Source organism: Nycticebus coucang, chromosome 4 (genome assembly GCF_027406575.1).
Source record: "Nycticebus coucang isolate mNycCou1 chromosome 4, mNycCou1.pri, whole genome shotgun sequence".
Lineage (NCBI taxonomy): Eukaryota > Metazoa > Chordata > Mammalia > Primates > Lorisidae > Nycticebus > Nycticebus coucang.
Window position 1 is genome coordinate 93,576,380 of NC_069783.1, and position 27,574 is coordinate 93,603,953.

General features: G+C 40.0%; 1 protein-coding gene across 4 annotated transcripts in view; it reads left to right on the top strand.

The window, feature by feature from the left end:
- Positions 1-27,350, top strand: part of MRPL30 (mitochondrial ribosomal protein L30) — a 68,470-nt gene extending 41,120 nt beyond the window's left edge. For 2 of the 4 annotated variants that reach the window (XR_008379550.1, XR_008379549.1), the window contains exons 2-8: positions 5,463-5,539; positions 6,846-6,926; positions 10,879-11,025; positions 11,249-11,322; positions 11,963-12,602; positions 24,589-24,759; positions 25,998-27,350. Coding sequence is in view for 1 of the 4 variants with exons in the window: in XM_053588372.1 (XP_053444347.1) it covers positions 5,489-5,539; positions 6,846-6,926; positions 10,879-11,025; positions 11,249-11,322; positions 11,963-12,086 (477 nt within the window). In the remaining 3 variants the exon portion in view is untranslated. Of the gene's footprint in view, positions 1-5,462; positions 5,540-6,845; positions 6,927-10,878; positions 11,026-11,248; positions 11,323-11,962; positions 13,883-24,588; positions 24,760-25,997 lie in introns of those variants that run through there. The other 2 variants (XR_008379548.1, XM_053588372.1) reach the window with 2 other exon arrangements.
- The last annotated feature ends 224 nt before the right edge of the window (positions 27,351-27,574 follow it).

Genomic DNA, 27,574 nt, shown 5'->3' on the forward strand with positions numbered 1-27,574 from the left:
GCCGGAGCCTGTTTCCCAAGTGTAAGGATCCAGGACTGCGCGACTTGTGAGCCGCGACTCTTGGGAGCTCTAGGAGCTGCCGAGACTGGACGGCTTGGGAAAAGGAAATTCTAGTTTATTTTAGCATGTTCTGTGCTTCTGAGTTGTTCATAATTTAGGATTCCCATTGGGGATCAGTGTTACTTAATTTTTTTAAATGCCGACACCAATTTGCCGAATTTTAAAATTGCTACATGTTAGAATGCAAACCGCCTGGAGTTGGCATCTGAAATATTTGCCAATTTACTGAAAACTAATTTTGCAATCATGTTTTGGTCGCCACTCACTCAAAGCCGCTTGTTCTGCCTTTTTTGCGAGGAGGCAGTTGTGAGGGCTGCCTACTACTTCTTAGGCACTAGGAGTTGAGAAAAGAGACTCAATTTTTGGCCTTCAGAAATCTCACTTTATTGCAAGGGATATACTGTGGTCTGCATTTTTAGTAGTGTTTTCGCCTCTTTTTAAATTAGATACATTGTCTCTTGGGGGAAAAAGCTTTTTAAAAGAACCGTTGGATACATACACGTTGACACAAGAAACCTATCAGACTTGAGGGTGTGGGCGAAGAGGAAAACTCTTGTCCTGGAAGCGTACTTACTCTCCAGAGGTATGTTAACGTTTTTCTGATATACATCCTTCCAGAGTTTTTCTTTGTATACATAAACATTCACAGACTTTTTTTTAAAGAAAAATGGGATCAAACCTGCTATTTTCCTATTTTTGCAGCTGTGCAGGAGAAAAGCTTTCGTATGGTAGGAGTCAGTATAATTGTTTGAAGATCCAAGAGTTATGTACTTAACTATTAAGAAAACCTTTTATTTTGTATATTTGTTTATTTTTGGAGACAGAGTCTCACTCTCACTCTGGGGTTGAATGCCATAGTGTCATCATAGCTCACAGCAACTTCAACCTCTTGGGCTCAAGTAATCCTGCCTCAGTCTTCATGGTAGCTGGGACTACAGGCGCTCACCGAAACGCCCTGCTAATAAGAGACAGGATCTCACTCTTGCACAGACTTGTCTGAAACTCCTGAGGTCAAGCCATTCATGCATCTCAGCCTCCCAAAGTGCCCGAATTACATGCGTGAGCTACTGTGCTTGGTTCTAAGAATAACTTCTACTTTATTAAAACTTTTGAGTTGGAAACATTAGTGCTCCCTGTAGTCCAGAGACTGAGGTAGGAGTATTGCTTGAGACCAGGAGTTGAATGCCAGTGGCATGCCTGGGAAACATAGTTAGACTTTCTCTCTAAAAACATAACTTTCACCTGTCACACCTTCTTGAAGTCTATAAATTAAACTTCATTCACTCAGCAAAAAATATTTTGGGTCCTACTGTGAGGCACATATTGCTGTATGTAGATATTTGAGGTATGACTGTGAATTTAAGAATTCTTTTTTTTTTTTCTTTTTCTGAGAGTCTTACTATGTCACCTTTGGTAGAGTACCGTGGCTTCACAGCTCCCAGCAACCTTGAACTCTTGGGCATAAGTGATTCTCTTGACTCAGCCTCCCAAGTAGCTGGGACTACAGGCATCCGCCACAATGCCTGGCTATTTTTTGGTTATAGCTGTCGTTGTTTGGCAGGCCTGGGCTGGATGCGAACCCACCAGCCTCGGTGTATGTGGTTGGCACCCTAGCCACTGAGCTATGGGCTCCAAGCCGAATTTAAGAATTCTTAATTCTTTTTTTTTTTTTTTTTGCAGTTTTTGGCTGGAGCTGGGTTTGAACCCGCCACCTCCAGCATATGGGGCCAGCACCCTACTCCTTTGAGCCACAGGCACTGCCCAAGAATTCTTAATTCTTAAAGAATTTACAAATTCTTTCCTATGGAACTGATATGCCACTGAGTAGAGATAGACACTAAACAACAAACCCAGCAGAGAACTTATGTTGGGAAGTATGTGTATGGAAAGACAATCAAGTAGAGTAAGAGGCATTGGGAGTACTGACAATTATATTGTGGATGAAAATGTTAAATAACATGATCAGGGTAGACCTCATTGAGATGAGATTTGAGCCAAAAATTGAAAAAGGTAAGGGAATTAGTCGTGTGACTATCAGGAGTATTCTGGGAGAGGAAACAGCCTGTCAAAGGGCGTGCTTGGCTAGCAAGGGGGAACATCTTGTCTAGTGATTGATCAAGACAATATAATTGGAGATGGAGTCCTGGAGGTGAGGGTTTAAGGACTTTGCCTTTCACTATGATTGAAATGGAAAGGCATTGGAGGTTTTCAGTTCTTTTCATAAATGAACTTTATTTTTTAATAATTCAAGATTTCCAGAAAAGTTGTGAAGATAGCACAGAATTGCTATATATGCTACCCCCAGGTTCCCCCCGTTCAACATCATATAAATATGGTACATTTGTTACAACTGATGAACTAATATTGATGAATTGTTAATTAAAGCCCTTTATTCACATTTCCTTAGTTTTTGCCTAATTTTCCAATCCATGAGGCCACAGTAAATTTAATGGTCATGTTCCCCTTAGGCAGGCTCCTCCTGACTGTGACGACAGTTCCTCAGCCTTTCCTTATTTTAGGCAGTCGACAGTTTTGAGGCAGTTAGGTATCTGAGGAAGTACTGGTCAAGTATATTGTGCAGTATCTCTCAATTGCAGTTTGTCTGATGTTTTTCTCTTGGAGTGGGATGGGGGTTTGGGGTGGAAGACCATACAGGTGAAGCGCCAGTCTCATTCCATCATATTGAGGGTACATGCTGTCAATTTGACTTTTGGTTTTAATTAACCTTGGTCACCTGGCTGAGGTAGTATTTGCCAAGTTTCTCTAATGTAAAATTATTTTTCCCTTTTTCTAAAGTGTATACTTTGGGAGCAAGTCATCAAGCATAGCCCATACTTAAGGGATTAGTAGTTTTGCTTCACATTCTTTTTTGTTTTATTGTTTTTTTTGAGACAGAGTCTGTTGCTCAGGGTTACAATGCCCAAGTGTCAGCCTAGCTCACAGCAACATTAAACTCTTGAATTCAAGCATCCTCTTGTCTCAGCCTCCCGAGTAACTGGGATTACAGGTGCACACCAGAATGCCCACTAATTTTTCTATTTTTAATATTAGAGATAGGGCCCTGCTCTTGCTCAGGCTGGTCTTAAATAACACTCTGCCTTCCAGAGTGTTAGGATTACAGGTGTGCGCCACCACACCCAGCCACTTTCTTTTTCATTTATTATTTATTAATTTTTTTAGAGATAGCCTTGCTATATTGCTCAGGCTGGTCTTGAACTCCTGGCGTCAAGCTGTCCTCTCCCCTCAGCTTCCCAAATACCTGGGATTACTGGTGCAAGCCACCATACCCAGCAGTTCCACCTTCTTAAGGAGACAATATCTACATAAATTATTTTGAATCCTTCTGTATGGAATATTTATTATTTCTTCTCTCTCAATTTATTCACATATGTCAGTATGGATTTGTGGTTATTTATTCTTTGGGTTATAAACCAATACTTCATTATATATTTTCTTACTCAAATTGTTCCACCTTTGGCCATTGTGGGAGCTCTTTCAATTGGCTCCTGTGTCCCTTTGAAATACTCCCATTATTTTGTAGCCTTTTCAGCACTAAAAGATGCTGCAGACATAATCAGCAATTTCTCCAAGAAGCCCCTGTTCTTTTCATTAGAGAATGCTTATTAGAAACGAAGATCTGGGGCACGGTGGCTCACACCTGTAGTCCTAGCACTCTGGGGGGCTGAGGCGAGTGGATTGCCAGAGCTCACAGATTTGAGACCAGCCTGAGCCAGAGCAAGACCTCATCTCTAAAAATAGCCAGGCGTTGTGGTGGATGCCTGTAGTCCCAGTTACTTGGGAGGCTAAGGCAAGAGAATCACTTGAGTCCAAAGTTGGAGGTTGCTCTGAGCTATGACACCACGGCACTCTACTAAGGGTGACAAAGTGAGACTCTGTCTCCAAAAAAAAAGAAAGAAAGAAACCAAGATCTGGGTGCTGGGTGTGTTCATTGCTACTAGGTGCAATTGCTTTTATATCATCTTAGCCAATGGCTAAGCCATGTATATATACACATTGTATCTCGGTATCTATATTAAGCTAAATATGTTCGAACTCTAATCTGGTATACATGGATCATTCTAGCCTTTGCCTCTTGCTTGTGTATATCCTGCTCCAGCAATGAGAAACCTGGCTCTTTGGAAGATTTTGAACAGAGTAACATTATCTGATACAGGATTTAATAAGATGACTTACTACTCATAAGGAAAAAAGATGTTAGAAGAATTGAAATGGAAGCCAAATCTATGGCCATTGCTCACTGAACACAACAAGTAATCTCTGCAGTGGAAGCCAATTAAGAAGGCTTTGTTGAAATCTAAGTTATAAGGCAAAGATTTTTAAAAGTGTGAGTTTAGGCCGGGCGTGGTGGCTCACACCTGTAGTCCCAATGCTGTGGGAGGCCGAGGCGGGTGGATTGCCTGAGCTCAGAGGTTCAAGACCTGTATGAACAGCAGTGAGCCAGAGTAAGACCCCGTCTCTACTAACATCAAAAACAGCCGGACGTTGTGGTGGGTGTCTGTAATCCCAGCTACTGGGGAGGCAAGGGGACAGAGCATCGCCAAAGAAAGAACATCTAAAAAGAGAAGAAAGAAAATGAACAACAACAACAAAAAATAGTACTTCAAACGAAGAATGAACAAGAATGAACAAACGAAATTAAAAAAAAAAAAGTGTGGGTTTAAATGAGTAGGATTGGTATATAAAGCTTAATTTGGGAGGAGAAAGTATGGTAAAACAATTGAGCATTGGGTTGGCTTAGTTGCTGAGGAATTTCTGAGTTCTGCTCCTTTTCAGGTGACATCTTACATTGATGCCCACAACTCTATGCTTTGTCCACCTCACAGGAAAGACTTAGAGAGTCTGAGTGAGCTAGAATCTGGTGGACAACAAAATACAGCTCATACCCTATTTTCGTGTGTTAGAGTATTCGTATTAGCTCTGTAATAATCACAATTTCACAATAGTAAAATTTACCATTTATTGAGGGTTTCATGTGTGCCAGGTGTTGTTTTAGGTGCTTTATAACTTTAGAATAACTCATTTACAATATAGGTATTATTTTCTTTCTTTTCTGGGGGAAAAATTGAAACACAAATTAAGTAACGTGTGTAAGATATGCATTTAGTTCATGAGCCTAATATTTCTGCTCTTGGTATAAGTCAGCATTATGGCCTATGATAGTTCTTTGTCTAACTAAATAAGCATAACCTTTTTAGGTTATATAAGCAATGCATGTACATTAAGAATAGTTTAAAAATACAAATAAGCAAAAGTTCAAGTTTTCTTTTGGGTTTCAGACCACATAATTTAACTTGCTGCTTAGTTTTTTAATACTAGAGAAGGTGGACCTGTTCATATTCAAGATACATTTGGTTGACGGGTCTATTTTCTACTTCCCGCAGCCTCTAAAGAGAATAATCAGCACACTATGGCAGGGATTTTGTGTACAGTAGTTCAGAGGCCATTAGGCAGACTACAGGTAAGTGTTTCTTTTCAAGAATTATTCTTTTTCTATCTACTCCTCATGAATGTTTTTCTAATTACAAAACCATACTCTTATAGGCAATTAAATTATTTTACAGATTACTATTTTAATATGTTAATTGTTTAATGTTGGGAGTTAATTTTATTTACTTATGATTTATCTGCTGTTTTATTCCCTAAAGATTTGTATTCAAAAAGACCTTTACTTGGAGAACTTGCCAGTAAAAAATGGCTACTATCAGTTCCCTTTGATCTGCCTTAATCTTTTTAAACTTTGAGGGTTTTTTTTTCCCCTTTAATTATGAAAGGAGTATATTTTTAATCATAGAAAGTTAGAAAAATATAGGCTGGGCACAGTGGCTCATGCTGTAATTCTAGCACTCTGAGAGGCTGAGGTGGGCTGATTGCTTGAGTTCAGGAGTTTGAAACCAGCCTGAGTAAGAGCAACACCCCATTGCTACTAAAAAAAAAAAAAATTAGCTAGGCGTGGTGGTGGGCATCTGCAGTCCCAGCTACTTGGGAGGCTGAGGCAAGACGGTGGCTCAAGCCCAATATTTTGAGGTTGCTGGGAGCTAGGCTGATGCCACGGCACTCTATCCAGGGTGACAGAATAAGACTGTCTCAAAAAAAAAGAAAGAAAAATACAGAAAAGCAGAAAGAAGAGAAACTCTAAGGGACCATTAGTGTTAGTATTTTCATATATTTCCTTCTCATCTTTCTTTTAAAACATGCGGTAGTGCAGCCTGGTGTCCTCATAAGGACCAGAGCCTAGATATAGACCCGCTACTGGGAGTGGAGGACAGTAACGTCAGGTGCTCTAACATGCATTATCTTAACCTCAGATTAATCCCGAGAGCTCAGGATTATTTCCATTTTGGAGCTGAGGAAACTGACCCTTTGAGAAAATAAGTATCTCATGTCTTCTCACAGCTGGTACTGGCATAACCAAGATTAGAAGTGTTTCCTGTCCCACCCCTGCTTTCACCCTATGATGGTAGACTCAATTCTTGGCAGCAACTTGGCAGTGGAGACTATACAGCTCCAGAGCTGGAAATAATTACTATCTGGTCCTTTACAGAAAAAGGTTACCAACCCATGGTCTTGAAGTGTACATTTATGTGCTTTTAGCTTTATATGTTAGTGGTTGGATAGGATGTTTAATTTCAGCTAGGGAGCTAAAATAAACCTTTAACAATTATAAGTTACATTAGAATAGACTTTTGTCACCTAAAGATTGGTGGGTATGGCTATATGTACTAGACACTTCTAAAAAAAAATTAATGCTTTATATCATATTTTAGACTGTGACAAAAGGCGTGGAGTCTCTTGTTTGTACAGATTGGATTCGTCACAAATTTACCAAGTCAAGAATTCCAGATAAAGTAAGAACAAAGTTTTTCCCTTTTTTTTTTTTTATAAACAAAGCATATTTTTAAAGGTACCTATTATTATAATATTAAAAGCTTTTGTGTTCAATTATATGTAGATGTAGATTAAAAGCTTTTGTGTTCAATTCTATGAAGATGTAGGTAGTGGTGCACACTTGAAAACATAGTAGGATTTATGTAAATAATATTATTAAAAATAAAATATGCTACTGGGTGTCATAGTAGTGGATTTTTATGATTTCAGAGTCTTTATTTCTGTTTAAGGTTTTTGTTTTTTCTGTGCGTGTTTGTATGACCATGTCCTGAAAAACAATAGGTCTTCCTGTTCGGAAAGGCTATCACTCTGTGACTTGTCACTTTGAGTGTTGTTCATTGCTACTTTGGAGTTTTCAGCTTTTTCTGTTAGATTTGTGTGTACCTATCATTCTTTTAGAAAACAGTGACTATGCCCTCCATTGATTTTTTTTTTCATTTTGTTTTGTTTTTGTCTTTGTTTAACAATATAATGTGAACCTCTCAGTAGATACTTTTTTACAACACTGTTTTTAATCATTAAGTAGTATTCTTTTTGATTAAAATATCATCTTTTGGGGTCCGTCACTGGCTGCGGGATAGATGGAGGTAGAGAGAAGGCACAGAGCCATGCTGTTGACCTCACCAGAGCCGGTTCCCCTCTCTCTGGGAGGAACATGGCAGACAATCTTAGTGATACCTTAAAGAAGCAAAGGATAACTGTTGACAGGACTGAGGATAGAAGTATGCTTGGATTATCTACTTCAAGCCCTGGCTCAAAACGATATGGAAACAAGTGAAAAAATACAAGGAAGTGGAATACTTCAATTGTTTGCAAGTCTGTTGACTCCACAGTCTTCCTGCACAGCCCACATATCTAACATCATAGCAGAAGTAGTCAAAAATGAATTTATGTGAATTGTGTGTGTGGATGCTAAATAGCAAAGACCAGGAAATGCTGCTTCAAATGGGCAGGTTCTTGGAAACATGTTAGAATAGCTAGAGCCTCCAAGGCGCTTCATGTATGGGTTTCTTTTTCAAAGTAACCAAACAGACTTCTGGTATAAATATAATTTTAAAATTGTTCTGCCCTTTAATGTTGCCAAAATAACTCTTTCAATGGGAAGTTTGCCATCTTTTCAATCAAAGAAAAGAGAAAAATTGTATTTGAGTTTGGAAAGAAATCATCAAATCTGTGTATATGATGGGATGTGCTAGGGAATGTGATTTTAAAGGGAAGTAGTAGTGTGTTTCAGAAATGCACACATCAAAAAAATGCATACCTTTGGCCTAATTAACCACACATTGCTTTCAAATGTGATATGAAAAAAAAAAAAAAGAAGGCATTCTCTTTATATGGCCATCATTGTGGTATTCCCTCCTTGCCTTGGTGCACATTTTAAATTTATGGTATATTTAACTGACCTTATAGTTTTAAAAAGCTTCATGTTAAATTTTCATCCTGTATTTATTTTCATGTTAAATTTTCATCCTGTATTTATAAATTTGTGATTAGAGATTGAATTTTCTCTGTGTATATTACTGATTGAGATCAGGGAATAATTGTTATTTGATGCACTGGTTAGAAGATGTCAGTAAAGGTTAGAAGAAAATAATTATATGAAATCAAGTATTTATGGCTTTTCATATGCAAGGAATAATTTAGAAGTCAAACAAGTACATTTTAAAATTAAACAAATATGCCTCTTTGTAGAAATAGAATTAATGCTTGTTATTATGTGACTGGTCCTGTTATTGGAAAGATATGCACACTTACATGATATTACGCTTACGTGGTATACTGTTGTACATCTAGAAAAGGAAATTGTACTCTTGCTCAATGATGAGTAAATAAAAGTTGAAATGATTTAGTAATCAAGTTTGCCAAAGCTAGCGTTTATGAAGTGAAATACTGTTTATTTCAGTGACTTCAAGTGTCAATAGGAAGGATGCTCAAATAGATGCAATGCATGTACTCTTTTGTATATTAGCAATTCTTACTATATTACACTAAGGATGAAGATATCTTAGCTCAGGGTACCCGTAGCTCAGTGGTTACGGCGCCAGCCACATAGAGTGGGGCTGGTGGGTTTGAACCCAGCCTGGCCCTGCTAAACAACGATGACAACAACAAAAAATAGCCAGGCGTTGTGGTGGGCACCTGTAGTCCCAGCTACTCAGGAGGCTGAGGCAAGAGAATCACTTAAGCCCAAGAGTTTAAGGTTACTGTGAGCTATGATGCCAGCAACAGTATGTTACTCTACCAAGTACCATAGTGAAACTCTGTCTCAAAAAAAAAAAAATCTTAATTCTGACCGAAAATACTGAAAAATAATTAGCAATAAACCTATGATATTTTATAATGTAAATTGGTCAGATAAGTATATATTAATAAAATACAGACAAGACATGCTTTGAAATTGCCTAAGTAATCAGAACATACTTACATCAGTTATGTTCAACAAGGAACTATTTATAGCTGGCATTTAAAGTAAATATTTCAGTGGTATATTTTAGGTTAGTTGATTAATCGTGTTACTAATCAGGCAGTTAATAAATAATAATTATGTTATTTAATCTTAAAAACATTACCTTTGGGAAGATCTTGTTGTCTGATTTCCCATAGGTTTGACTCTTGACCTAATTAATGTCTTTGAAACCTTTATACATATTATATGTGATTCTTAGAAATAATATTTATAGAATATTTCATATATACCCATGTATTTTATACAGGAAATAGAAATACAAGAACCTATATTTGTTTTTGTTTTTTGGCTCAAAAAATATATTATGGCCATCATTCAATGTGAATACCTGTAACAGTAGTGAACCATATTCATTTTAACAGTAGCATTGTATCTTGTAGGATACATTAGAATTTATGTACTTATGCCCAGCACCCGTAGCACAGTGGTTCCTGCACCAGCCACATACACCAAGGCTCGCAGGTTCGAACCCAGCCCCGGCCAGCTAAACAACAATGACAACTACAATCAAAAAAAAAAAAAAAAAAGAATAGCTGGGCATTGTGGCAGGCATCTGTAGTCCCAGCTACTTGGGAGACTGAGGCAAGAGAATCACTTAAGCCCAAGTATTTGAGGTTGCTGTGAGCTATGACGTCACAGCACCCTACCAAGGGTGACATAGTAAGACTCTGTCTAGAAAAAAATAAATTAAAAGAATTTATGTACTTAAATCATATTTTATTTTGTTTTATTAGTCTTATTTAGAATGAATGTATTATTATTATTATTTAGTTACTCTAGTGAGGAATATAGGTGTTGCCTTAAATTTTTCAGTACTACAAATAATGTTAAAATCACATCCTTACTTAGTACATTTTGTGTACTTAGGGGAGTGTTTCTATGGGATAGCTTCCTAGAACGCTTTGATTCTTAGATAATAAATTAAAATGTTAGCTCTGGGGAGCTGTTTCTGATCCCTCATTGGCAGAGTTCACTAGTCATTTATCTCTACTCCTGTAAGACTTTGTACGTACCTTTTGTAATACACGTTTGTTGTCCTTGTATGTTTGTTCTCCTACTCGATAGTCAACTCCTAACCTTCTGGAAATAGAGAGGGGGCACAGCCCAGAGCCCACTTCATAGCAGTGCTAATACATTCTTCTGGAATATGAGTTCTTTATTGTCATCTAATTGCTCCTGCTTTGTTCTACAGATTAAAAAACAAAACAAACAAAAATAATCCTTGCCCTATGTGGTATTTCTTTTAAAGTATGAAATTCTTAGGCTCCATCTATTTGAGTAATCAAACCGGTACACGTACAGCTCTACTTGAGGTTGAAGATTATATACTAAATAAGAATGAGGTCATTACATAGCTTTGTGTGTGTGTGTGTTAACAAAAATGGGAGGTACATAGAAACTGTGTTTAAGTTGAAAGCTTAACATTTATAATTCTTCCTTTCCAGGTGTTTCAGCCTTCACCTGCAGATCATGAAAAGTATGGTGGGGATCCACAGAACCCCCATAAACTGCATATTGTTACTAGAATAAAAAGTACAAAAAGACGTCCATACTGGGAAAAAGATACAATAAAGATGCTTGGATTAGAAAAAGTAAGTAAATGTTTTAGTCATCTTTAGTGATGTGTGAACTTGTTTCAAATTTTAAAATTTTTCACTTTTAAAATTTTACAGTATATATTTATTTTTTGTGTTTAAATGTATTACTTAATGTAACCTATTTGTAAGTTTTAGACAGAATGAGCCTTCAATTTAACATTTTACTGAAACATGGAACTGTTTTTTTTTAATCTATAACATTTTCTTTTGTTCATAGGCACATACCCCTCAAGTTCACAAGAATATCCCTTCAGTGAATACAAAACTGAAAGTGGTCAAACATTTGATAAGGTTTGTTTTTTATCTCAGCAGTTTAAAAAACGAGTTACCTAGTGTAATTCTAAATGCATTTCCTTTTATTTATTTATTTTTTGAGACAGAGTCTCACTATGTTGCCCTTGGTAGAGTGTCATGATGTCATAGCTCACAGCAACCTCGAACTCTTGGGTTTAAGTGATCCTCTTGCTCAGCCTCTGAAGTAAATGGGACTACAGGCACCCAGCTAGTTTTTAGAGATGGGGTCTTGCTCTTTCTCAGGCTGGTCTTGAACTCCTAAGCTCAAACAATCCACCCAGCTTGGCCTCTCAGAGTGCTAGGATTACGGGCGTGCGCTACCATGCCTGGCATACATTTTCTTTTTTTTTTTTTAATATTCTGAAGAAGTTTTTTTTTTATCTACTTTATTAATTAATAAAGACATATTTATGGGATACATAGTGATATTTCAATACATAGAGTTTACACTGATCAGATTAGGATAATTAGCATATCCCTCATTTCAAACATTTCTTATTTGTTCATGTTGGGAACATTCGATATCCTCCTCCTAGCTATTTGAAACTATGTAATATTGTTAACTATAGTCATCCCACCATGGTACAGAACACTAGAATTTATTTCTCCTATGTGAATACGTTCTCTTATGTCACAGAATCAAGCCCCTGAAGCTGCCACAAGGACTTCCAACAGAGGCAGACATGTCTAACACGTGTCTCAAGAGCACTGGAGAATTAGTAATACAGTGGCACCTGAAACCTGTGGAGCAGAAAAGTTAAGTCCTGATGCCAGAACAGCTTCAGATTAAACAATGCAAATTGTTTTAAAATGATGAGAATGTTGTCATTAAAATAGATTTTAAATACCAGTCATTCTCGCTGAGTAAGCCTGCTGTGATTCTTCCTTACTATAGACTCTGAGATTTTAGTTTAAAGTTTAATTCTCTCCCTTTTCCCTTTTTTTTCTTTTTTGTTTTGTTTTGTTTGCAATAGGGAGCTCTTACTCTGTCACCCAGGCTGGAATTTAGTGGCATCAACATAGCTCACTATGACTTCAAACTCCTGGACTTAAGCAGTCCTCTTACCCTAGCCTTTCAAGTAGCTGGGACAAAACCACAAAACCAAGCCAACATTTTAATTTTTTGTATAGAGATAAGGTCTTATTGTACTGCCAAGGCTGGTCTAGAATTCCTGGCCTCCTGTGATCCTCCTGCCTGAGCCTCCCAAGGAGCTGGGATTACAGGCATGAACCACCATGCCTGGCTCTTTTCCTTCTACAGTTTCACTCTAAAATGGGTAAGTATGGCATTGTTTAAACAACTAGTTTCGGGTCCACTGCCACCTTAGCAATTATCACTAACTGTTTTATAAAAATTGTTTTCTTTAATTGAATTCATATCTTCGAGTGAACACTGTGCCATATGTTGGAGAGATCCAAAGCTGATGAAAGCGTTGTTCCTGCCCTTCAGGAGCTTACAGTCTCTTCTGCTGGAGAACAGAGATTCAGCCAAAGTTATGAAACATTGGGTGCAGCAAGATTGGCTGTTGAGGCTGGGTGCCTGTAGCTCAGTGGTTAGGACGCTGGCCACATGCTCTGGGGCTAATGAGTTCAAACTCAGCCCAGGCCTGCTAAAAAAAAATAGCCAGGCATTGTGATGGGTGCCTATAGTCCCAGCTACTAGGGAGGCTGAGGCAAGAGAATCACTTAAGCCCAAGAGTTGGATGTTGTAGTGAGCTGTGACACCGTGGCACTCTACCAAGGGTGACAAAGTAAGACTGTCTTAATAAAAAAATAAAAAGATTGGCTGTTTTGTGCTTTAGTGTCTGTAAATATGTATGTGAACACAGGTTCATTTTATCCCTAAATTTGATACCAAAATGGTATTTATCTTCTTATTACAAATCTAATTTGGCCTAAACTTTATTATTGCACTCTGCCTGGGCAAACTATATTTAGCTTTATATAAATTTTTTCCTCATGAAACAAACAAAAGCAATTTTTTCCTCATTTCCTCATGAAATGAAAGCATTTTAGAATTTATTCAAAAACGGACTGTCATACTGTTTTCAGCTTCAGAGTTGCACTTTGAATCCTAAGGAACCTCTGTCAATAGGTGAGATTTCTGCTTGAAAGGAGGAAGAAATCTTTCAAGGAGAATTATTTTATTATTATTTTTTTTGAGACAGAGTCTCACTATGTCGCCCTTGGTAGAATGCCGTGGCATCACAGCTCACAGCAACCTCCAACTCTTGGGCTTAAGAGATTCTCTTGCCTCAGCCTCCCAAGTACCTGGGACTACAGGTGCCCACCACAGCACCTGGCCATTTTTTTGTTGTTGTTACAGTTGTCTTTGTTGTTTAGCTGGCCCAGGCTGGTTTCAAACCCACCAGCCCCAGTGCTTGTGGCTGGCACCCTAATCACTGAGCTACGGGCGCTGAGCTGACAAGGAGAATTATTTTATTTTATTATTTTTTTTTTTTGTAGAGACAGTCTCACTTTACCGCCCTTGGTAGAGTGCTGTGATGTCACAGGACTCACAGCAACCTCCGGCTCTTGGGCTTCCTGCGATTCTCCTGCCTCAGCCTCCCGAGCAGCTGGGACTACAGGTACCCGCCACAACGCCTGGCTATTTTTTGGTTGCAGTTCAGCCGGGAGGCTGAACCCGCCACCCTCAGTATATGGGGCCGGCGCCCTACTCACTGAGCCACAGGCGGCACCCTCCTTTTTTTTTCTAATTCATATACTTAAGAGGGGCAGGGAGAATTAAGAATTGAGGTGCAGTAATGAGAAATCCTGTTGCAGCTAGTTGAAGATGATATTGAAGAATCTCTGCATTCTCATTACCCTTTATTTTCTTTGGTTTCTTGTAAAATGTGGCTCAGCAACAACATTGGCATGTTCACTGTTCTCCAATACCCATACTGTTGTTGTAGGTCTTCATGTTTTTGAGCATTACTTTAAAACAAGTGCTGGAGCCAGGCGCTGTGGCTCACGCTTGTAGTCCCAGCACTTGGCCGGCTGAGAAGGGTGGATTGCCTGAACTTACGGGTTTGAGACCAGACTGCGCAAGGGGGAGACCCCATCTCTAAAACATAGCCGGGCGTTGCCGTGGGCCCCTGTAGTCCCAGCTACTTAGGAGGCTGAGTATCGCTTGAGCCCAAGAGTTTGAGATTACTGTATGCTATGGCACTTTGGGCAACAAAGTGAGACTCTGTCTCAAAAAAAAAAAAAAAAAGTGCTGGGGCAGCGCCTGTAGCTCAGTGAGTAGGGTGCCAGCCCCATATACCGAGGGTGGCAGGTTCAAACCCGGGCCCTGGCCAAACTGCAACCAGAAATAGTGAGGCGTTGTGGTGGGCGCCTGTAGTCCCAGCTACTTGGGAGGGTGAGACAAGAGAATTGCTTAAGCCCAAGAGCCAGAGATTGCTGTGAACTGTGACGCCACAGCACTCTACCTAGGGGGATAAAGTGAGACTCTGTCTCTAGGGAAAATAAAAAGTGCTACCTGAAATGAAACCAGATTTCAGATTTCATTTATTGATAAGCTTATAGGCAAATGCAGTTTTAATTCAATAATTATTGAATGCCTAGTGTGTATAAGGCCTGAATGGGATGTAAAGCCAAAGGACAAACTAACTTCTAAGAGCTCAATCTAGTTGAAAAGAAACTGGAATGCCACAGTGCAGGGTGTCCTAGCTTACATAGGTCTGAAGATGTCTGTGTAAAAAATATGAGCTCCTGCTAATTTAGTGCTATCTCTTATATTATGCTATGTTAATGTTGTGTAAATTGGGGGAAAGTACGCTGGTTAGTTTTTACCCAGACTAAGAAGGTTTGAATAAGTAATTTTAACCTCAACACCTCAGAGGTAGAGGAAGGAATGGAAGTGTTAAGTTGATTATTTATTTATTATTTATTATTTTTATTTATTTATTTATTTTTTGAGACAGAATCTTGCTATGTCGCCCTCAGTAGAGTGCATTGGCGTCACAGCTCACAGCAACCTCAAACTCTTGGGCTTAAGCGATTCTCTTGTCTCAGCCTCCCAAGTAGCTGGGACTATAGGCACCCACCACAACGCCCGGCTAAGGACTGGACAATTTTTAAATAAGAATCATCTATAAAACACTGGTCGCTAAAATTTTTACACTTATTTCTTAGAATGGCAGTCAATTACAAAACTATGAAAATGACTTTGGATATTCTTTATTTTTACCTCCTCAAAATTATTAAAATTTATGGAGAAAGCTAAACAATTACAGAGAAATACAAATATGTAACTATAGTATAATGGATATGGTTTTCTGTTCATTAATAAAATTGCTTATTCAGATAGTAAATTTAGCATGATATGTACATTTTTATGTAATATACTAACAAATTATATTTTAAAGGTGTAGATATAAGTTTTAAATTTATTAAATATAGGTGCACAGTCGAAACACATGCATATGAAGATATATTAATAAATTACTGCAATTATGCGAGACACAGTGGCTTACGCCTATAATCCTAGCACTCTGGGAGGCCAAGGCAGGTAGATTGCCTGAGCTCAAGAGTTCAAGACCAGCCTGAGCAACAGCGAGACCCTGTCTCTACTAAAAATAGAAAAACTAGCTGAGTGTTGTGGTGGGCAACTCAGGGGTCCTCAAACTATGGTCCACGGGCCACATGAGGTGGTGTGATTGTATTTGTTCCCGTTTTGTTTTTTTACTTAAAAATAAGATATGTGCAGTGTGCATAGGAATTTTTTCATAGTTTTTTTTTTTTTTAACTATAGTCTGGCCCTCCAGCGGTCTGAGGGACAGTGAACTGGCCCCCTGTTTAAAAAGTTTGAGGACCTCTGTGACCTAGCTACTTGGGAGGCTGAGGCAAGAGAATCGCTTGAGCCCAAGAGTTTAAGGTTACTGTGAGCTATGATGCCACAGCACTCTATCAAAGGTAATAAAGTGAGACTTTATCTAAAAAAAAAAAAATTATGTCAATTTGTGCATGAATAATATAAAATAAAAGTAAAAATAGAATTCTTGTTAGCTAAGCTATTTTCGATTTTTTTTTTTTTAGAGACAGAGTGTCGTTTTGTTGCCCTCGGTAGAGTGTGTCACAGCTCACAGCAACCTCCAGCTCTTGGGCTAGGGTGATTCTCTTGCTTCAGCCTCCCGAGTTGCTGGGACTACAGGTGGGGGCCACAACGCCCAGCTGTTTTTGATGCAGTTGCCACTGCTGTTTTAGCTGGCCCAGGCCAGGTTCGAACTGCCACCCTTGGTATATGGGGCCAGCACCTTACCCACTGAGCCACAGGCGCCGCCCAAGCTAAGCTATTTTTGCCGAGAGGCTCCTTTTGTCATCAAATCATTTCCTATTTTTAGATACTTTTTACATATTTTTTCTAAAACTATTTTTGATTTTGCCTTTTAACATCACACCCAAATTTAAAATAATAAAACTATCAATGCATTTAATACATAAATTAGATTTGAGTTTTCTAAAGTGATCATCAGATAACACAAATAGTTGCTGTTCACTACATAAAAATAAGGCTAATGGTTTTGATTAGGTTTATCTAAAAATTCTCCAAACTTTAATTCAGAACTATTGTGGCACTTTTTGTCCACCAAGTTTAATATTAAAACAAAACTGACATCAAAAAGGGAGTTGATATGCCTAGATTAGTTATACATAAGTAAAATATATGCTTTTCAAGTTTAAAAAAAAAAAAAGCCATGTTTGGACACAAAGACTGGTGTAATATCTATCTCCCAAAAGATTATTCTAGATTCACAAATCCTATGCCCACCTCCTTTCTTTTTATTATAAATCTGAACAGCCACTAAGATACCAATTCAATTAATTGGAAATCACCAGCAGTCCATTGCTTGTTCAGTCCTACATTAGATCTAGTAGCCAAAATATCCATCTTGTCTAGAAACAGCAACAATGAAAATGAAAACTACAGTTGATTTACTTCCAGTGCTCAACTAGACCTTATGATTTCCCATGCTGTGCTGTACAGACTCTTCCACTAACAATAAGCCCTTGGCATTTTCAGCTGGTCACCTAGCCTCCTATGAAGTGTGGCTTTCGCTGCACCCGTCACTGTCCAGTATTGCAACACTCTAATCCCAGCCACTTCCTTCCCTCACCCAAAATAGAAACAGTCCAGAATTGCTTACCCTTCTGAAGCTGCAGTCCCCACCTCCCATGGTGTATCGGTCTGTGGCCTGTTAGGGACCCAGAGCAGTGGATGAGGGAGGGAAACCTCTGAATTTACAGCTGTTCTCCATCGCTCACGTCACTGCCTAAGCTCTGCCTCCTGTCAGATCAGTGGCGGTTTAGAATATGATAGGAGTGTGAACCCTACCAGAATCTGCACATATGAGGGATCTAGATTACACACTTTTTATGAGAATCTAATGCCTAATGATCTGAGGTGTAGCTGAGGCTGTGATGCTAGCACTGGGTGTGGCTGCATATATAAGTTATCATTAGCAGAGAGATTTGACTGCACCCCCATATACTGAGGGTGGCGGGATCGAACCCAGCCCCAGCCAAACTGCAACAAAAAATAGCCAGCATTCTGGCAGGTGCCTGTAGTCTGCGCTACTCAGGAGGCTGAGGCATGAGAATTGCCTAAGCCCAGGAGTTGGAGGTTGCTGTGAGCTGTGATGCCACGGCACTCTACCAAGGGCGATGAAGTGAGACTCTGTCTCTTAAAGAAAAAAAATCAGTTGCTTAGAGACTCATATCACACCCTAGTAGTGGGGCGGTGCCTGTGGCTCAGTGAGTAGGGTGCCGGTTGATGTCGAATCCGGCCCTGGCCAAATTGCAACAACAAAACCCTAGTAGTGTCAAGTGACAGTTAAGCTGCATGTTGTGGCAGGCTTTATAGTGGCAAGTGAGCACCTTCAGTTACAAAGCTGCATCTGGTGGCAGGCTTTAAGTCAGAATCCAACACTTTAGTTCACTCATGGCCCACCCATTATTTTATTTACTATTTCCATTTATGCCTTTTTTCTATACTGCACACTCGTCTCGGTCACAATTTTGGTAAGCCCACAAGCTAACTCTAGTAAAAATGAGTAAAAGCCAAACATCACTGGAGAGCTTCTTTGAAAGGGGGGAAAACCCCAATAATGAGACAGCAGAAGACTTTAAGACTACCAACAGAATGAAAGCTACATTTAAAAGAGAATACCACCGAGCATGGTGGCTGACACCTGTAATCCTAGCACTTTGGGAAGCTAAAGCTGGTGGATTGATTTAGCTCAGGAGTTGGTGAACAGCCTGAGCAACAGCAAGACCCCATCTCTACTAAATAGAAAAACTAGCTGAGCATTATTGGTGTTTGTAGTCCCAGTTATTTGGGAGATTGAAGCAAGAGGATCTCTTGAGCCCACGAGTTTGAGGTTACTGTGAGCTATGACACCACGGCACTCTACCTAGGGCAACAGAGTGAGACTCTATCTCAAAAAAAATAAAAATAAAAGAAAATTCCAGGAGTCCTACTTAAGTCGTCAATTCTCAAAGCCTGCTTTGCGTAATATATGGCTATCCAAGCCATGGATCTCACTGCTTTACCACATGGAGACCAAGTACTTTGCATTAAAAGACAAGCCTTGGGCGGTGCCTGTGGCTCAAAGGAGTAGAGCACCAGCCCCATAAGCCAGAGGTGGCAGGTTCAAACCTAGCCCTGGCCAAAAACTGCAACAAAAACAACAAAAAAAGACAAGCCTTTGGAGTTTTTCAAAAAAAATGTGAACATGAAAAACAAAAGCAATTATTGAAGCCTGCCACTTCAAATGTGTCTGCAGTGGAATGTCACTCTTAGTGGCTAATCACATTACTAAAACTAAGAAGTCTTTACTATTGATGAAGAGTTGATTCTGCTGGTTGCTAAGGACACTTGCTGAGAACTTGTAGGAGAGGCTACAGTTCAAAAGATGGCACGTGTTCCTCTTTCAGCTAGCACCATAACTAGAATTGATGAAATAGCAGAGGATATTGAGGCACAATTGTTAGAGGGTAATCCTACCAATCTACCATGGTACACAATCCAGGTTGAGGAGTCTACCAGTGTTGACAACAAGGCAACAATGCTTGTTTTTGTGCAATGTATTTTCGGGGAAGATGTGCATGAGGATATATTACATGCAGCTTTGTTGCCAACCAACACCACAGCTATAGAACTATTCAAATCTTTGAATGATTACATATCAGGAAAACTAAATTGGTCATTTTGTGTTGGTGTGTACACAGTTAGAATGGCTGCCATGACTGGACAGTTTTCTGGGTTCACTAGGATCAAGGTTAATGTGAGTCTATGTACTGTGTCATCCATAGAGCACTGCTGGCTAGCTGAAAGGTACTACCTGAACTAAATGTTTTGCAGGTTGTGATTAAAATTATTAACCATATTAATATACATGCTCATGCCTTTAACTCATGTCTATTCAAGCAGCTCTAAGGAGATGGATGCAGAACAAATGTGTCTTACCTTGTACACAGAAGTAAGATGGCTTTGTAAAAGTAGAACATTGGGCAAAGCTTTTGAGTTGCAATGGCCATTCCAGAGATTCCTTTTAGAAAACCAGACACTACTGGCAGAACATTTCAGTGACACAGAATGGATCACAAAAGTTGTTTACGTGTGTGACATATTCAACCTGGTCAACAAAGTCATTCAGGGGAGAACAACAACTGTGTTCAAGATGGCAGATAAAGTGACTGCACTCAAAGCCAAACTGGAATTATGGGGGCAATGAGCGAACAGTGAGATTTTTGGCATGTTTCAAACATTAGCAGAGATTTTGAAAGACTGAGCCAGGCCCTTCTTCCTCTCAGCTGGTGCATGATCACCTATCTCAGCTTTCAAAAGAGTTTGAACATTACTTCCCAAGCACAAAAGACCCCTGAATCAGGAAGGAATGAATCCTTGACCCATTGTGAATAAGCCACGTGCCTGAACTTTGTTGAATGCTAGAAGAGGATCAACTGCTTGAGATCATGAGTGACAATGACCTTAAAAATATGTTTGAGACAACTTCAAAATGAAAAATTATATATGTTTGTTCAAGACCTCAGAGCCACCAAGAAAATTCCTATTTCCCAGTAGTACCTACCCTGGATGTAGTGTGAGCCTATAGCCCCAGCTCCTTGGGAGGCTGAAGTGAGAGGATCACATGAACCCAGGAGTTTGAGGCTGCAGTGAGCTGTAATTATACCCGAGCGCCAGCCACATACACTGGGGCTGGGAGGTTTGAACGGGCCTGCTAAACAACAATGACAACTATAACAAAAAAACTAACCAGGCGTTTGGCGGGCGACTGTAGTCCCAGCAACTTGGGAGGCTGAAGCAAGAGAATCCCTTAAACCCAAGAGGGTGAGATTGCTGTGAGCTGTGATGCCACAGCGCTCTACTAAGGGCAGCATAGTAAGACTGTCTCTGTCTCAAAAAAGAAAAACAAAAAACAAAGAACATCCTCTTGTGATACTGGAAGCAAAACTAGATTTCTATCCCAGAGTCTCAGGGAAGTTCAACAACAAAGATGCCTCATATGGAGTGTAGTACCTAGACTGACCCTTACTATTACCATTGCAATGTTCCCACTCTCACTTCTGCCTGAAAGTCTGTCTCCCAAGGAAATAACGATGGTGCTTTCCTGACCCTCTTCTTCATTCTGAAATAGAAATTACTTTATTAAAAGAAGTACTTGTACTTTCGTAACAAAGGCAGAGACTATGTTTAATGGGCTGTCACCCAAACCCCACAACCTTACATATGTAAGTATGTGTTATTGTTAATTAGGGCTATTGATGTCTCCCTTATACACACACTACCTGTTGTGATCCATCACTTACTGCCTTAGACTCCCCAGAGGGGGATCTGAGAGATGGAACCAAGGCAGGTTCCCATCTTGATTTTGCCTCCACTCAGCTGATGTGTTGGGATGGCTTTTGCTTGGCCCAGGGCCTCATTTTTCCCACCTATAAAATGAGTAGTTGGACCATAAAGCCTCTAACGGCTTCTACAGTTCTCATATCTTCCATTCTAGGAGCGTGAGAGTAGTTCTCACAAACAGGCCCATGCAAGAATTTCTTGGGGCAGGAGGCTTTTGTGGGAGTGCACCCTGAGGATGGTAGGTACCTTCAGTGTGAGCATCTTGGGCAGAAAGTATGCACAGTCCAAGCCACCTGAGTTTTGAAGGCCTAGCCTGGTGTCCTCAGGCCCTCTGCCAACTCAGCTCTGATCTAGCTATGGTCGTCCCTCTTCCTTCCCTGCTCATCAGGGCCTGGCTTTATTATACTGATTGAACGCCATGATTTTCCTTTGTGAAAGCTGCTTTCTCTCCATGCCTCTTATATCCTTGGTGCCGTGCCAAAGTTATCAGGTCTGCAACTCAGTGCCTCAGTAGGCAAGGTGATTTGGCCAGGAAAATCTCCTCTTTTAATATATTTCCTTTGTACCTAAAATGTACATAAGAGCTTTTGGCAGACCAAAGGCAAGAACAGTGATGAAAAAAGGGATTAGAAGTAAAAGAGAAGAAAAAAATGAAAGAAAGGGAAGGGAGGGAGGGAAGAAAAGAACAGAGAACAGAAAAGGAAAAGAAAGTGGAAAGAGTATAAATTGGAAGAAATACCCTTTTCTTTTCTTTCTTTTTTTTTTTTATTGTTGGGGATTCATTGAGGGTACAATAAGCCAGTTACACTGATTGCAATTGTTAGGTAAAGTCCCTCTTGCAATCATGTCTTGCTCCCATAAAGTGTGACACACACTAAGGCCCCACCCACCAAGAAATACCCTTTTCCTACACTCATACTTTAAAGCTCAGATTAAGTGCTGCCCTACCTTTCAAGCCTTTTGTGGACCTCTCAGAATTAGTCATTCCTAACACTCAGATTCAATAGGACATAACAAGACCTCTGTACAGTCAGAATGATTTAGCCTACCTCTTACCAGATCTTTGATGTTGAGTAAGGTTTTTTGTTTTGTTTTGTTTGGCAGTTTTTGGCTGGGGCTGGGTTTGAACCCGCCACCTCCAACATATGGGGCCAGCGCCCTACCCCTTTGAGCCACAGGCGCCACCCTGAGTAAGTTTTTTTTAACCACTATAAGCATCAACTTCCTTTTCCATAAACTATTAAAATAGTTTAGACCACATTGGAATGTACTGAGAATTAGGTGAGATGAATGTAATGTACTAAGCAAAGTCATAAAAGACATCAACTTACAACTCATACAAGCCCAATAGACCCTGAAGAGTATAACTATTTCTTTAAAAATGGGCATATAACTATCAAGCTGCTGAAATTCAGAGATAAAGCAAAGACATTAAATGCCACCAGAAGATGGTGGTGCCTGTAGCTCAGTGAGTAGGGCACCAGCCACATGCACCCAGGCTGGTGGGTTCAAGCCCAGCCCAGGCCTGCTGAACAACAATGATGACTGCAACAAAGAAAATAGCCGGGCATTGTGGCGGGCAACTGTAATCCCAGCTACTGGGGAGGCTGAGGCAAGAGAATCACATAAGCCCAAGAGTTTGAGGTTGCTGTGAGCTGTGACACTATGGCACTCTACCCAGGGTGACAACTTGAGACTCCGTCTCAAAAGAAGGGGGGGGCGGTTCCTATGGCTCAGTGGGTAGGGCACCACCCCCATATACCAAGGGTGGCGGGTTCGAACCCGACCCCGGGCAAACTGCAACAACAACAACAACAAAAAAAATTGCTACATGGCTAAAGACACAATCATAGAGTTAAATAGACAATCTACAGAGTGGGAGAAAATATTTGCATGCTGTGCATCCAATATAGAGCTGATAACGGCAATCTACAAATCAAGCAAATCAGCAAGAAAAAAATCAAACAACTCCATTAAAAATGTGCAAAAGATGGAAACAGAAGCTTCTCAAAGGAAGATAGTTTAATAGCCAACAAACACATGAATAAATGCTCAGCATCTCTAATCATCAGGGAAATGCAAATCAAGTCTCATTGGAAGTAGATATCACCTACCTCCAATGAGAATGGCTTTTATTAAAAAGTCCCAATGCAACATATGCTGGCATGGGTGCAGAGAAAAAGGAACATTTACACACTTCTGGTGGGACTGCAAACTAATTAATACAACCTCTTTGGAAAGTAGCATGGAGATACCACAATGAACTAAAAGTAGATCTACCAATCCCACAATAGGGGAAAAAGACATTTTATTAAAAAGACATTTGCACTTGAATGTTTATAGCAACACAATTCACACTTGCAAAGATGTAGCACCAACGCAAGTGCCTGTCAATACATGAATGGATTCATAAAATGTGGTATATGTACACCATGGAGAACGACTCAGTCATTTAAAAAAAAGGTGATCTAGTATCTTTTTTTTTTTTTTCAGTTTTTGGCCAGGGCTGGGTTTGAACCCGCCACCTCCGGCATATGAGGCTGGTGCCCTACTCCGTTGAGCCACAGGCGCCGCCCGATCTAGTATCTTTTGTAATTACCTGTATCAAACTGGAGACCATTCTTCTAAGTGAAGTATCACCAAGAATGGAAAAACACCACATACACTCAGTACTAAATTGGAACTCATCAATCAACACTTATGTGCACATATGGAAGTAAAACTTAACAGAAATTAAGTCATGTAGCAGACCACATAGCTCATGGCAAGGAGAAGTGAGAGCTAAGCTCAGAACATTCAGTAATCATAAGAAACACCTTGGTGATAAGGGCATGGGAAAGGGTTTTGGCTCTCAACATGAGAACATGAGAGCTCGAGAGACGAGAGCATCAGGGATTAGCAGTCTCTGCACCTGTGGTGCAAGAGCCACGGGATTACGTCTGTAAGAAGCTGCAGGAGAAGCTCACTCTGACTCCTTCTCTTCTCCTGCCTGCAGAACGCCTGCCCAGCGTCTCTCTACAAAAGACTGCTACAATGTCTTTTTTTTTTTTTTTAACTTTTTATTTAGAGACAAAGTCTCTTTTTATCACTCTTGGTAGAATGCCATGGCGTCACACAGCTCACAGCAACCTTCAACTCCTGGGCTTAGGCAATTCTCTTGCCTCAGCCTTCCAAGTAACTGGGACTACAGGCGCCCGCCACAGTGTCTGGCTATTTTTTGTTGCAGTTTAGCTGGGGCTGGGTTTGAATCTGCCACCCTCAATATATGGGGCCTGTTCCCTACCCACTGAGCCACAGGCACCGCACCTGCTAAGATGTCTTCTAATAAGATTGCTTCTCTCCCTCAAATACTCTCTCTCTCTCTCTCTTTCGCCTTTCTGCTAAAGCAAATAGCCCTCAGACATCTAAGGGTAATTATTCCCAAGGGAGACAACAGCATAGTGGTCCGCATCTGGGACCTAGGTAAGCCAGGTCTGCAGACCTGACCAGCCCCGGGCCTGACAAGTGGCAACCCAGATGGGACCCGGCAAGTTGTGACTACGAAGGGACCCAATAAAGTAAGTATCTGGGGAGAAAGGGCAAACTCACACCTGACTGATGCAATGCACATGTTCCGGGTGAAGGGCACCCTTGCAACTTTGATGTAAAATGTACAGAAGCAAATTGTGTAACCAAAATATGTGCACCCTTGTAATATTCTGAAATTAAAAGAAAAGATTAGGCACTTTGAATATTATAATGTGATAACTCTAGAAATCAGATGCTTTCCCCTTCCTCAGCCGCTGCTATCAGTGATTACCGAGCAGCACAGCACAGTCGTCCATTTAGTGAGTTTTCCAAACTTTGAAAAAAAGACTGTATTCCTTTTTGTGTGTGGTCACTGAGGTCTGTTCCAGCATATCACAGGTCAGCTGGGAACTGACGAAGATGTCCTTAAATGCATTGAGCCAAAAACAAAATAAGACAAAATTTTCCTGTATTTTTTTTTTTTTTTTTTTTTTTGCAACTTGGCTTTGAATTGGTCCACTCCTTCAGTGCTAAGCCAGCTCATTTACAGCTCTGCCTTAACCTTCAACTTTTGCTTACATGAAGTCCACAGATCCTTCAGAGGTGCAAGCCTAAGCTACTGTTGGGTCTTTTATGAACATGTATCTAGTCCTGGTCATGTATGATGCACTCCAGCAGCTATGGTATATGATGGCCCTTCCTAGACCTTATTTTTCCAAGTAATTTCCTCTTCAGCCTCCTACTTCCCAAGCTTTTGTTTGCTGCTTGCCCTACCTGCTGTCCATTACCCCAGGTGAACACAAGTAGTATATGTCTTTATTTTTACAGATGCCACTGCTATAAGCAGAGGGGGGAGGGTTACAAAACAAAGGTTAGCCTTTACATTGGTTCCTCAGGGTACTACTGGACAGGTCAAAATATAAAACCACAGGTTCTTGTTGGCCCTCTGGCACCAATAAGCCATACTTGAAATGCAGGCCCTGGCCTCATGATGCTGGAAATAGGGAATAGTAGGCAAGTAAGGGAAACTACCAGAATGCTTTCTTGCCAGAATTCAGCCACCTTTATTTTCCTTAAGCACTCCCTTGGTTGCCATAAATTTTTAAAATTAGATTACAGAGTTCTGAAAAAGTCAATTCTGTTAAGATTTTGCCAGCTTACTAAAGGTTGTTTCAGAATTCTTTGAGCTCCCTACTCTGCCATTTTCTGTGATGTCACTCCCATTTTTTATTGGAAATGTTTCAGGCATGAGCTTGAAAAGACTTTGATCTATTGTTTTTTTTTTCAGGTTTCCCCACACTCTCCTAAGATTTATTATGGAAAGAGTGATCTTCTGGGTCTCTTTCTAGGTCAGTCTAATCAGTTTTTACATACAGGATGTGGCACCTGCGGTTAAAATCGTATGTGTGCAAGATATGGGATCCCATAACCCTAGGTCATAGGCACCCAAAAGAATTCTAAATTCTTCTATGAATAGTTGCTGGTATTATCTTGGTTTAGAAAAATCCTTAATTTAGCTCAGTTCCAAGTTTTAGATTCTACATTTGTCTGCAGACCTGGCTCATCTAGGGAGTTTGAGCAATAGGAAGAGGAGGGAGGTGTCAGTCAGTAGAGGTAGAGAAAAAGAGTAGAAGGATAAGGGGAAGAGGGGGAGCTGGATGTGGGCAAGTCACTGGAGGATAAGAGGAGGGGAATTTACTGGAGCGATGAATCCATTTGTTAAGTTTGTCAAATTGTTCATTACCTTTGGCTAAACAATCTTTTAGTGTAACAATTTTTGAATCAGACACTTGGAGTCCCTTGCATACCAATTTAAAAAAATTTCTTCCCATAAAGTGAGAGAAATCTTATTCCTTTTTTCCCTAAGATGCCTCTCAAATGAACAATTTTCAAGTGAAATTTCTCCAGAGTGTCATTGAAAGCTCAAATCATCCTTGGTGAAATTATGCCAGTTAGAGAGTGAGGCCTGAGATTAAGATTGTGATGTGTGTGCAAATAAGAAGTAGCAGTTTTTCCTGGAGGAGGAGAGGATTTAGATTTAGACAATCCCATGAGAAGTGGCAATAGTCCAAAGTGATGCCTGTGCACTTCATATATCAGGTTCCTATTTAGCAGGTTGGATACCTCCAAATGCAGACCTGACAATCTGTATTCCCCAGGTAGCCAGAAAATCAGAGATTTCTCCTGAATCTTTGTCTGTCTGTAGTCAGTTCTCACTTTGGGGGTTTGGACTGCTTAGAGTTTATGCTGGGGACTACTAGAGGAAAAAAATAATGGTAAACTCACCAACAGTTTGATAGCATTATCATATCAAATTCTGGTGTTCTTCCCTGATAATCCTGCTGATATTTATATTTTGGAGTTTTTAAACAGCTGCTTATGCATCTATCCAGGTTTTGCAGTTGTTTTCAGAGGAGGAGAAAATTTGGCATTTGTTTACTCCACCTTATGTAGCACTGAATCCTTCACCTAATGTCATATGGTCAAAATATGTAAAGAAAAAATATCAGGACTAAAAGAGGAAACAGAAAATTTTTATAATTATAATTGGAAAACTTAATACTCTCCTATCAAAAAGTATTAGAGAGTTCTCCCTCTCCCAACATGGCGACCTAAGCAAAAAAAGGAGGAGGAGGAGGAGGAGGAAAAAGAGCCTATATCTCCCTGACAGAGGATGGAGGGACTGGTGTAAATGGTGGTGCCCAGAAATGAGGCTGCAGAGATATTCAGGCCAGGTTTATTGAAAAGGGGAAGGTGACCCATCTGGGCAGTGCAAAGATGGCATCTGCACCCAGGGGCAGTTAAGAGACCACTTTATATGGGGCTGTGGCAGGTGGGCAGATTTCACAGCTTGCCTATCAGATT